Source organism: Panthera leo, chromosome C2, assembly GCF_018350215.1.
Source record: "Panthera leo isolate Ple1 chromosome C2, P.leo_Ple1_pat1.1, whole genome shotgun sequence".
Lineage (NCBI taxonomy): Eukaryota > Metazoa > Chordata > Mammalia > Carnivora > Felidae > Panthera > Panthera leo.
The window spans coordinates 30,858,998-30,872,102 of record NC_056687.1 but is presented as its reverse complement, the minus strand read 5'-3'; the positions used below and the strand labels follow the sequence as shown (position 1 = coordinate 30,872,102).

The window sequence follows — 13,105 nt, the reverse complement described above, 5'->3', positions numbered from 1 at the left end:
AGAGCGCACATAAAAAACAAAACAGAACAAACAAACAAAAAAAACGATTGTACAAAATTGTGAGAGCCGGTCCCACTCGTATTTTTTCCATGCTTGCACAGGATATCTAAGTAGATTGCCATCCATACCTAAGGAAAGGTTATGGGTTGATTAGAAAAAAGGAATTTGGTTATTCTAGGTTTTATTTTTTAATGCACTTACTGTTACTAATATTGCTGTTTTTTCTTCCTGTCTCATTTTATTCAGCCCAAGGATCTTTGAATAACTGACCATATGTGATTTGTAGAAGCTTACATTTACATATTCATGACCACAGACAGAATTAATCACAGGCACTTTGAACAATCCAAAAGGAGCCTTGTATTGTAGCACTGGAAGTGAGTTCAAGGATAAGCTAATCGAAGCTAAACTGTAAATCAGAAAAGATTCTGGTGTAGCCAAAAGCACTTTAGCATGCAATTCAGCAGATCTGCATTCTTGCTCCGGGTCACTCCTTAACCAGTTATATGACTTTGATCCAGTTATTTAACATTTTCTCGGTCAATTTCTTTACGCAGATGATAGAGGAAATGCAAAGAAGAATTTCTAACCTCAGCTGTATAGTTATATGAGAACTCCTTATGAATTTCTTGCAAAAGAACACCTCCTCTGTCCCTGTGCTGAAGGCATGGGTCTCCTGACCTAACAAGAATACATACCATGTTTGCTTTGCTATATCAAACTGATAGGCTCTGGTCAGCTCGTCCAGGTGAGCCTGCAGCATGGGCTGCATCTCTTCCCGTGGGGATGGAGTGAGGGTTGCAGTGGACTGCTGTCCAAAGGAAATAGCAGGCGAAGAAGCCACGCCTCGGACTGGAGGTGTCGGGACACGATCATCATCTTCTTCCAGTTCATCTTCCATACCCTGGTGTAAGTATGTTTGCACGGGTAATGGCGGACACCAGCTATCGCTGTCGTAACTGAAATCAAGTGAGAAAATATAAACTCTATCAACACATACATCCATATACACATACACACAATCATACTGGCAATAAATAACAACCACCATGGGAACAACAGCACCTAAAACGTTCTCTCGGTTTATTTTGTCCTGATTTCAGTTTGTTGGTGGGACCATGGTAAATCACCTGGCTGTTATCTTAATTTCTACTCCCAATTACTACTGCTATCTCAATATCTCAATCTATTCTTACAAGATCTTATTAGCTAATTGTTACCCCACAGTTACAAAAGGCAATAACTTCCTAACAAACTTACTCATGTGGAAAAGCCAAATTGCTAATTACAGACAATTAATGAATTAATTTAGTGCCTTAGTGCTTGTAGATTTAACTACTTTCTTCTCCTGTTCATCCCTGTGTATGCCAATATTGATCATCAAAGAAGTGTCTGAGAATTTTACTTTTATTCTAGATCTATGCTAACCTTTCACTCCATATGACATGTCAGTCTTTAAGACTTTGTGCTACGAAATGGATTCAATGGCCCTTTGATGCTCCTGATTCTCTAACTTCCTCAGTAAAAACTCATGCTTGCCTGTATCTATAAAACAGACGTTCAAAAGCTAGCCTGCAAAAATACATATTAAAAAGAAAAATAACAACTTCTAAAGAGAGTATTTTTTTTAGGGACTCTGGCAAGGGAATATAGAAAATTAGCCCAAACAGTTTTCATTGTGACACAACATCAGTGGCATTTCTATTTGTACCTTCTCCATATACTATCATTTTCATAAATCAGAAAGATCCCAGTATGCTTTAAAAAGGAGACTTAAGAATGGGATAAATAATATCATTGAATAAAATATGTAGTGAATGTAATATTATTGAATGTCCTATAAATTCCACTTCTACTGAATCTTTCTCCAATACTTCACCTCTACTTTCATAATCACAGATCAGAATCCTTCTGATGTGAACTAGCTCATTAACTTGCTTTCCTAGTCTCCTGGGATTTCATCTCTGTCTCTTCTATCCTATCTTCCATGCAGACAATGGGATTATATTTCTAAAATCTTCATTCACATTACACCTAGGCTTTGAATTATTCAGTGATTATCACTATTATAAAAAAAAAGTTCAAATTCAATAGCAGGGACTAAAAAAAAAACAAAACCCTTTCCCATCTGATCAACCTATCTTTCTACGTATTTCCCCAACATCAGCCTACTGTATATTTTTTTCTAAACTCTGGGCCTGTATATGACTATTCTCAAATCATCTTCCTGTGAGTTCCAGTTCTTCCTTTGGGTTCATTTCAAATGTTGTCACTTTTTTGAGGTATTCTCTGCCTCTGCCATATGTAATTGATTGCAACTCCAAAATACTTACATTGTGGTACTCCCCATATTATATTGGGATTACTTGTTTCATGTCTATTTTCTCCTACTATTCTACGAGCTCTTTAAACTTAGAGCTCCATCATTTTCAACTTTGCATTTCTAGCACCTGATACAGTATCTACCATATAGAAGTTTCATTAAAGAAACTAAAAATAGATGAGTATTACAAGTGTATATATGTAGTCTTGACCTCCCTAACAAATCCTGACTTGTAAATGTCTAGATGATGCTCGAATATTTTTACTCAAGTGTCTTCATGTACCTTTTAAAGCTGAATTTATTAAAAAAAAACTACACGTGGATGTTTCTAGCAGCTTTATTCATAATTGCCAAAACTTAGAAGCAATCAAAATCTCCTTCAGTAGGTGAATGGATAAACTGTGACAAAATTCATCCATAGGCAAAATTTGAAAATTTTCCAAATAATGGAATATTATTCAGTGTCAAAAAGACATGAACTATCAAGCCATGAAAAGAATTAATGGAAAATTATATACACATTACTAAGTGAAGGAAGCCAATCAGAAAAGGCTATGTACTGTATAATTCCAAGTATATGACATTTTGGAAAAGGCAAGACTATGGAGACGGTGAAAAGATCAGAGGTTGCCAGAAGTTAAGGGAAGGGAGGGATGAATAGGCGGAGAATGAAGGATTTTTATGACAATGAAACTGCTCTCTATGATATGATAATGGTAGATGCATCTCAGTGTACATTTGTCCAAGCACACAGAATATACAACTCTAAGAATGAATCCTAATGCAAACCATGGACATTGGGTGATACTGATATATCAATGTAGGTTCATCAGTTTAACAGTGTATCACTTTAGAGGGAAACATGGGTAGTGACTGAGGTTATGCATCTCTGGGGGTAGGGGGTATAGGGGAAATCTCTGTACTTTTTGCTCAGTTTTGTAGTTAACCTAAATCTGATCTGACAAATAGAGTCTATTTAAAAAATCCTTGAATCGATAATCCATGTACTTGATAGCCATGTGCTAGGTAACTGCATCTACTTACAGAGCATGCAATCCAGTGGGGCAGACTGATACTAAGCAAATAATCAACAATGCCAAGTACTATAGAAACAGGGAGGAGGGAGAGTGAAACTAGTTTTGGGGTAGGACAAGGCTATGCAGACCACAGAAAAAGGGGATATTCTAAGTAACACATTTGGTGGCCCAGAGAAAGAGAAAAGATAACAATATTTGAAGAACTCACATAGTTCCCTAACTGGTAAGAGCTGGAAAATAAAGGGAGTTGCCCAGAGATGCGGCAGGAGAGGTGAGGATGTGCCAGATCATGCAGGGCCTCATCAGTCCTGAGAAGGACTGTAGGTGATAGATAGTTATCCTGAGAGGTTTTTTTACCGGGAATAATATCAGCTTTAGCTGCCAATTTACCTCTTTTGTTGAGGCTACCTCAATAATCTACCTCAGTGAGTTGTAAACTGAAGACCTTGTTTGGACGCCCTGTTACACTCTGATAGGAATATCCCTTCAAAATATTGTTTATATTGTAGTATAAACAGGCACACTTAAATATGTTACAGACAACAATTTTTGTTTTGTATTAGGAAATTCCATTGGTTAAATTTGTATTCTCATCTATTGACTAGGTAAGTACTTCTCTGACTTGAAAAAAATACATTGCTCCAAAACGATGCCATTTTGATCTGTTTTATATGTTGGAGATCAGAGTTAGATTTCATTAAAAAAAAAAAGGTTCTTTTGTGTACAAAGTTTGCAACTCAAGGCCCCAGCTGGATTCAGTGCTTCCAGTTTTTCCCATCCACTAATCAATCCCTCACGCCACTTACAAATTGGTCTATGAAATCATGAGAATTGTTTGAATAAAATATTCATTTCTGTTTATTCTATTCTGTCCATTATATATGTCTAAGCCTCAATCTTTTTAGATGGGTTTTCCAGTTTCTCAATGAGAATCTCCTACTCAAAATAAATTGGTTTCCTTCTTCTCCTATTCCTTCTACCGCTCTTTCTCCTCCTCCTCCTTATTATTTTTTTAAATATACTTTTCCATTCTGGTCTATTAGTTTAAAGAATTCAACTTATTTTGAATAAGCTGAACTCCTCCAATTTCATCTACCTTAATCTTGTGGATCCTTCAAGCCACAGGCTATATCCCATATTTTTATAAAGATTGCCCTGATAAGGCCAACTAGCACTGATATATTACTCTTCTGAACTTGAACTGACATTTTTGCACATTTACTTGGAAATTGATTATGCACAATGTTATGCCATTTCCAACATTGGTTTATTTAACTATTGTCTAATTTATTTTAGAATTTAACCTTGCACATGTTGATAGTGTCTTTTCCTCAAGTGGATTTATGCTATATTAAAATTATGGCATTGAATTACTTCTGTTTGGCCACACCTGCCATAATACTTTAAAAATAGTAGATGATAAGCCTATTTATTGATTTGAAATGAAAACACATAAATTGATTCATTAATAAAAATACTCATGATGTTCAATGACATGGATAGAGGTACAGAGCATAATGCAAGTATAATGAAGTAAGTCAGTCAGAGAAAGATAAATGCCATATGATTTCACTCATATGTGGAATTCAAGAAACAAAACAAATGAGCAAAGGGAAGAAAAAAAGGAGAGAAAGAGACGAACCAAGAAACACTCTTAGTTGTAGAGAACAAACTGATGGTTACCAGAGGGGAGGTGCATGGGGATATGGGTGAAATAGGTGATGTAGATTAAAGCGTGCACTTGTGATGAGCACTAGGTGTTGAATGGAATTGTTGAGTCAGTATATTGTACATCTGAAACTAAAATTACATTATATGTTAATTATATTGAAATTAAAAAAAACAGGATGTTTAGGTTTCTTTTATTAACTTAATTTTTGACTTTAAATGGTATATTATAAAGTCAAACAAAAATATATATAAGAATCCTAAAAAAAAAAAGGACAAAAATGAAACACCTGCCCATTTTCAAGTATGAAATGTGAGTGCTATTATACTTCATCCATAGTTATAATTAAATTTACTCCCGGGGTGCCTGGGTGGCTCAGTCGGTTGAGTTACAACTTCAGCTCAGGTCATGATCTCACAGTCTGTGAGTTCAAGCTCCGAGATGGGCTCTGTGCTGACAGCTCAGAGCCTGGAGCCTGCTTCAGATTCTGTGTCTCCCTCTCTCTCTGCCCCTCCCCTGCTCATGATCTGTCTCTGTCTCTCTCTCTCTCTCTCTCAAAAATAAATAAACATTAAAAAAAATTTACTCCATAAAATATCACATTTTTTTGTTCCGTAAGTTAGAGCATGTATTTCCTTTGTTTACGTTGGCTTATTGCAAGGGATTTCCTACATTTGAATAAATAAAGAACATGTTTATATATTCAATCTTTAATTATTCTCTAAAATTACCCTACTTCATAAGTAGTAAACTATCCTTGCTGCTAATAATCTAAAGAGAACATACATAGGGGCACTTGTACCCCAATGTTTATAGCAGCACTCTCAACAATAGCCAAATTATGGAAAGAGCCTAAATGTCCATCAACTGATGAATGGATAAAGAAATTGTGGTTTATATACACAATGGAATACTACGTGGCAATGAGAAAGAATGAAATATGGCCTTTTGTAGCAACGTGGATGGAACTGGAGAGTGTGATGCTAAGTGAAATAAGCCATACAGAGAAAGACAGATACCATATGGTTTCACTCTTATGTGGATCCTGAGAAACTTAACATAAACCCATGGGGGAGGGGAAGGAAAAAAAAAAAAAGAGGTTAGAGTGGGAGAGAGCCAAAGCATAAGAGACTGTTAAAAACTGAGAACAAACTGAGGGTTGATGGGGGGTGGGAGGGAGGGGAGGGTGGGTGATGGGTATTGAGGACGGCACCTTTTGGGATGAGCACTGGGTGTTGTATGGAAACCAATTTGACAATAAATTTCATATATTAAAAAAAAATAAAGAGAACATACATGAGGAATGAAAATATGTAGACAGCATAAGAGAAACGAGAAATAATGTTATATGTATCATATGTTAAGTTTACACAGAAAAAAATTGTAATTAGTTGCACTCAACTTATTTTTTTGTTATTCAAATACCATCAGGCAAAAGAGAGCCTAACCAAAAATTATACAAACACATTGCATAATGTATTAAATGACTAAAATATTTTCCAGTAGCTCTTCTTAAATAGAATGGGTGCTTATCATCACTTTCAGTCTTTTCTACAAAGGTAATCTAGAACGGGTGAGAGCAAACTCCACCAATGCAAAACATAGGCAAAACTGAATATGGGATTCATCTCAGAGGTTTGAGCAAGAAGACAAAAATAGAGAGATGAGGATAAAAGAAAGACTGGGAGAAGGATGTGGCAGAAGAGATGAAAGAAATTTGGGACACAGAGCACATGATGCAGCAGGGAGGGCTTTTCACCATCTCTGAGGTATCCATATCTTAATCCATTCCAGAGCAACAAATGCTAGGTGTCAGGCCATTTCTGAAGGGCAAGGAAGTAACAAGTGATTCTATAAAGGTTATCAAAAGTGTAGCTTTGTTTTTAGTATTTTCTTCACATTTATAGATATATATCTTATTTGAGTGATGGAATTTCAACTTTTCCTAGCAGTAGCGTAAAGAAGATTGTGAAAATTCTCCTGATGCCAAACTAATGGTCTTTTGGGCCAACCATTCCTAGAAAAGATTTGTTTTGTTTTGTTTTGTTTTTTGTTTGTATGTTTGGTTTTTTACTTATTTATTGTCAGTGAAGTAAGAGGCATCAAATTATCTGTCTTGCCTGGGAAATAATGAGAAAGATGACAACAAATCAATGTTGCATGTGAACTAACTAGTTAAAGGCCAGATACAAATACCGAATTACTAATAAAAATACAATACAGTTCAACACCCGCAAAAGCTTGCCAATCTCTAATTGTAGCTACAAAGAAAAGCATCAGATTTCTATTGAATCCTTACTGAATTCTTCCTGGCATCATATGAATGCATTAAAAATACATTATATTTACAGCTAAGGGTGAATATGTCGTGATACATTTTTATCAAGCCGAGAGGGGTATATCGATGACAGAACATTTACCAGTTTTGTTATCAGACTCCCTATATGACATACAACTCTCCACAATTGGCCTTAGGACACCTCTTCAGATTATCTCCTACTATGAATATTTCAAACTCAACAAGTCTCATACCAGTTGCTGAAGGATACACACAAGCAATTAGAACGCAATGTGATGTAGTACTGACTACAATAGAGGAGGAAGCTTAAGGAATAAGAAAATTAAGGAAAGGCAAGTAACCTTAACTAGAGTAGGATGGGGTTTTGAAGGAAGAGTGGGAAGTACTGAAGGAAAACTAATGGGGCTATTCATTTTCATTCTCATCTTTTATTTCTTTTTTTTTTTTTTTTAATTTATTTTTGGGACAGAGAGAGACAGAGCATGAACGGGGGAGGGGCAGAGAGAGAGAGGGAGACACAGAATCGGAAACAGGCTCCAGGCTCCGAGCCATCAGCCCAGAGCCTGACGCGGGGCTCGAACTCACAGACCGCGAGATCGTGACCTGGCTGAAGTCGGACGCTTAACCGACTGCGCCACCCAGGCGCCCCTCATCTTTTATTTCTATTCTTTCCCCTTTGGCTACAGAAAATTCTCTCCATCTGCACAGCAAATGGTGACATTAATAACATTTAGTTGTAATTGTTTGTTAACAGTTTATTCTGGAATCTAGGCTACTTTAGGTTAGGGACCACTTCTCGTTATCTTTGCTCCTTTTGCTTCAGAAAGCTCAGAGCTGGCATCCAGCAACCACCTAACTCTGGGTACAATTATTTGTGAATAAATGATTCAAGATTCACCTCAACACTGAACTATCAGATGGCTCCAACTTTACCTGGTATACTTGGTTATCCTTTCCTGAATGCAAATTATTATTTTGTATACATTGCTCATCTAGGGCTTATCATGCAAAATAGTGCGTGTGTGTGTGTGTGTGTGTGTGTGTTTTCTGTTATCTACCTACCACTCCTGTGACTCCTTAGATCAGAGATGAGATCTTCCTGAATAACTGTGTGTTTGTGTCTTTCATTTCTGTTGCGTTTCTTCCTGACACTGGGCTTAGCACCTGTTATGTACTTGAAAAAAAAATGTGTGTTGAATAAGTTCTCAATTATGATATATTAAAAACAACAAAAATAAAAACTATGTATCTCCATAAGAAGTAGAGTTGCAGAATTCTTTTTTTTTAATTTTTTAACATTTATTTATTTTTGAGACAGAGACAGAGCATGAACAGGGGAGGGGCAGAGAAAGAGGGAGACACAGAATCCAAAACAGGCTCCAGGTTCCGAGCTGTCAGCACAGAGCCCGATGCGGGGCTCAAACCCACGGACCGTGAGATCATGACCCAAGCCGAAGTCGGACGCTTAACCGACTGAGCCACCCAGGCGCCCCAAGAATTCTTGATTGTTAAAATAAAAATTATTAAAAACCAAGAGGTGACATCTACACTTTTTGCTGTTTGTGTTTCAAGAAAACCTTGGGGCACCTGGATGGCTTAATCGGTTAAGCATCTGACTTTGATCTCAACTCAGCTCATGATCTTACAGTTGGTACAATCATGCCCCACATCAGTTTCTGTGCTGATAGCACAAAGCCGGCTTGGGATTCTTTCTCTCTCTTTGCCCTTCCACCACTGGTTCTCTCTCTGTCTCTCTCTCTCAAAATAAATAAAAACACCTAAGAAAATAAAAACTCTTAAACCTATATGAATTTCTTTTTTTTTTTTTTTTAATTTTTTTTTTCAACGTTTTTTTATTTATTTTTGGGACAGAGAGAGACAGAGCATGAACGGGGGAGGGGCAGAGAGAGAGGGAGACACAGAATCGGAAACAGGCTCCAGGCTCCGAGCCATCAGCCCAGAGCCTGACGCGGGGCTCGAACTCACGGACCGCGAGATCGTGACCTGGCTGAAGTCGGACGCTTAACCGACTGCGCCACCCAGGCGCCCCAAACCTATATGAATTTCAAAATAAGCCATAAAAAATTCTATAGAAGAACTCACTATAAAATGTTCAATGTTAATATCACGAATAGCAGATTATAGAATAATCTAGGAAGTCTTTAAAAATCTTTCCTTTTCAATATTAGAAAACAAAAAAGTATAAATAGTATATCAAGAAATGGGCAAAGTCATCACTAATCTACTAATTTTAATTTACTCTTGTCATATTGATTTTAAATGTGTTGTCATCACCAACAATTGAAAGAAGAACTTTGAAATATTAACCTTTGAAAAATTAAGTCTAGGGAATAAGAAAATTGAATTCTGCTGTCAGTTTACTGACAGATTAGACTTTATTATTTTTGTTAAGAGTGATAATTTTTATTTTAGGAAATACTAGGTACTTAACACAAATAACTCAAAGGTTCTTGAAAACCAAACTATAAGCTACAAAGACTTTTGAGTAGATATAATCAAAATATATATTTCTTTACCTATCTAAAGTATCCAGTGGATTTTTATAAATCTTTTACAAAAATGGGATGCCTGGGTGGCTTAGTCGGTTAAGTGTCCGACTTCGGCTCAGGTCACGACCTCACGTTCGAGAGTTTGAGCCCCGCGTCGGGACCTGTGCTGACAGTTCGGAGGCTGGAGCCTGCCTCGGATTCTGTGTCTCCCTCTCTCTCTGCCCCTTCCCTGCTTGCACTATTTCTCTCGCGCGCTCTCAAAAATATATAAACATTTAAAAAAAATTTTTTAAGAATTTTTACAAAAAAAAAGATTTTATAATATCATACACCCTGACTAAATATTAAAATAATTTGGGTAGGAATGCCTATATATTTTATAGCTTGATGTTCAGAAAATAATTTGTATCAAAAAATAAAAGTCTTCGGCAATATGTAATAATTCATTCATCAAATGAATATTTCTAATTCTGCTGGGCAGTAAAATCAAGTGAGACATTTAGCATTTATTTGGAACAAATAGTTTTATTTCAATGGGTAATAGCTATCATAGCCTATTTTTAAGTGGACTTAGTGGGAAAAGAAAAAAAAAGATTTCAAATTATCTACAATATTCATGTGATCTGAGTTCAAAATTTTATGTTTATGCATGTTTGTCAGTACTATTTACTCTTCCCAATTCACAAATTCTATTTTCCCATTTCCTGAATACAGCCTTTAAAATGAAGATTCCTGAGTCCTGGATAATCTCCTCTTGTGGAAAGTACATCTTTTTTTTTTTTTCTTTGACAGGCTCCTGTGACCTGGGTACATTTACATTATTGATATGTATTGCATAAGATCGTGTGCAAAATTTAACTTTTTAAAAAGTCAGAGAAAATTTATTTCCTATTTCGAATGTGAACTTTTTAAAAATATAAAATAATAATGATATGTATATAAATGGGAATTATAATCCTACAGAAGCAAGTAAAGCCCTTTTTGAGGAAGAGAAAGATGTAGAGAATAAAATATAGAGAAGTATGTATATGAATACATAAGTGTGTGTGTGTGTGTGTGTGTGTGTACATGCATATCTACCTACATCTCTGTGTATAATGTATATATATTTATATATATGTAGTATATATGTATTATGCAATCAAGAAAAGGTAAATGAGGTATTTTGAAGGAAGCAAATGCTGTGACATAGAATGTTCCAATTAAGAAAATTAATTTGGAGATATCTAAGATAGCAATCTGGAGTTATCTAAGATAGCACTTATTTAAAAAGAAAAGGACAGGGCACCTGGGTGGCTTAGTCAGTTACGTGTCTGACTCTGGATTTTTGCTCAGGTCATGATCTTATGGTTCCTGAGTTCAAGCCCCACGTCAGTCTCTGTGCAGACAGCACAGAGCCTGCTTGGGATTCTCTCTCTCTCTCTCTCTCTCTCTCTCTAGTTCACCCCCCACTTGTGTGCTCTTTCTCTAGCTCTCTCAAAATGAATACATAAACTTAAAAAAAAAAAGATTAAAAAAGAAAGAAAGAAAGAAAAGGAGGGCATCTAAGGTGTCTCAATCAGTTTAGCATCCAACTCTTGATTTGAGCTTGATTTCAACTCTTGATCTCATGATTCATTAGATCGAGCCCCACCTCAAGTTCTGCTAAAGATTCTCTCTCTTTCTGGAGGAAGTGTATGAGAAGACTAGGAATTGTGAAACTAGAGCATCTGTTTCAAAGGCATATGAAGGGGCACCTGAGTGGCTTATTCAGGTGAGTGTCCGACCCTTGATTTCAGCTCAGGTCACGATCTCATGGTTTGTGGGATTGAGCCCTGTTTGGGATTCTGTGCTGACAAGCATGGAGCCTTCTTGGGATTCTCTCCCTCACTGTCTGCCCCGCCCCTGCTCTCTCTTTCTCTCTCTTTCATGCATGTGAGCACACGCACTCTCTTAAAATAAATAAACTTTTAAAAAATAAAAAGAAACGGAAATGAAGCAAAAAAAATTTGTGCTGTGATCTTTACAAAAAACAAGACAGGGAATAAAACACTATTCAAATAAACTGAGGTGTCTTAATATCTAAATATGTTTAAATTAAAAAAAAAACTTGGAAAAAGAAAAGCTGCCTTATTCTGCATTTTTCAGTTTCAGTCAAAAGCAGTAGTGACCTGGGAATTGTGAGGAAGATGGAGCAGTTAGAATTATTAAAATAGAAAAAAAAAGACTGAGTATATTTCTCCTCACTTGCTCTTTTATTAGAGAATAAAAAGTATCAATGTCTTTCTGCTTTAAACTCAATTAACACTTAACAGAGGCGAACTAACTCTTGAGACATATTTGGGAAAGAATAAGGAAACTGGTCACATTTAAAGGCCCTTGAAGGAAATTTTCTAACTTAAGAGAGGTTTTGTTACAGAATGTGCAGTGGCTTGAACCTCTTTCATGTTCCAGCCCTTAAATTCCCATCAAAGCCGATGATTAAATTCTCTACAATTACACCATGTGATGGAGCTCAACAGTAGGTGCTCTGCTATGGCCAGACGAGTCATTAGAAAGCTGTGAGAGATGATGAAGCAGGTTATTTTAATTCCCTTTTCAACCCTGCTCAGGAGTGGCTCTTTAGTTCACAGAGCTGTGGACATTTGCTTTCAAACTAACAAGCAATATTATAAATGGAGGCTGCATTATCATGATTGCAGACAATCTAAGGCACTTGACAGCCAAGGATTCTAGGTTCTCAATATGTGCTGTGTTGTATTTATCAGCTAAAATACAGAGATGGTGCAAACAACAGAAGTGGGGGTGTGGGGAGGGCAATGAACAGGGTGGGAAGGGGGCAGGGAAAAAAGTAAGAGAATCCCAGATAAAGACAAAGAAAACACAATACAGAGAAGAGGAATGCCCTGGGCATTCTGTTGGTATAGAAGACAATTTTACCCATTTTCTTGCTGTTCCACTGCGTAGTGTTCCAGCTCTGTGCCAGGAAGGGGCTGGACCGGGGGAGGAGGTAGAGGAACATTGGCCCAGGTCGATCCATTGTTTTTCTGAGGTTTAGAAGAGTTTTTAGTTTTCTTCTTTTTTCCACCTTTCCCACCTGCAAGTAATAATGCCTCTATTCAGATATACCAAATATCAGAAGAAACACAGTCATTGGGTGGGAAGATGGATTTATGTTTTTGAAACACCACAATGAGTATATTACATTTGTTAAACTCCATAAACAATGAATTGATCTAATCAGAAAATGTTTTTATAAATCACTCAATATTATATTGTGTCTTTCCC

At 36.6% G+C, this 13,105-nt stretch overlaps 1 protein-coding gene across 1 annotated transcript in view; it reads right to left on the bottom strand.

Annotated features, from left to right (window-relative positions):
* Positions 1-13,105, bottom strand: part of ROBO2 (roundabout guidance receptor 2) — a 599,260-nt gene that overhangs the window by 30,751 nt on the left and 555,404 nt on the right. The window contains exons 24-25 of the mRNA XM_042954335.1: positions 12,758-12,914; positions 699-959 (exon numbers count right to left, since the gene is read on the bottom strand). Of these exons, the coding sequence (XP_042810269.1) occupies positions 699-959; positions 12,758-12,914 (418 nt within the window). The remainder of the gene's footprint in view (positions 1-698; positions 960-12,757; positions 12,915-13,105) is intronic.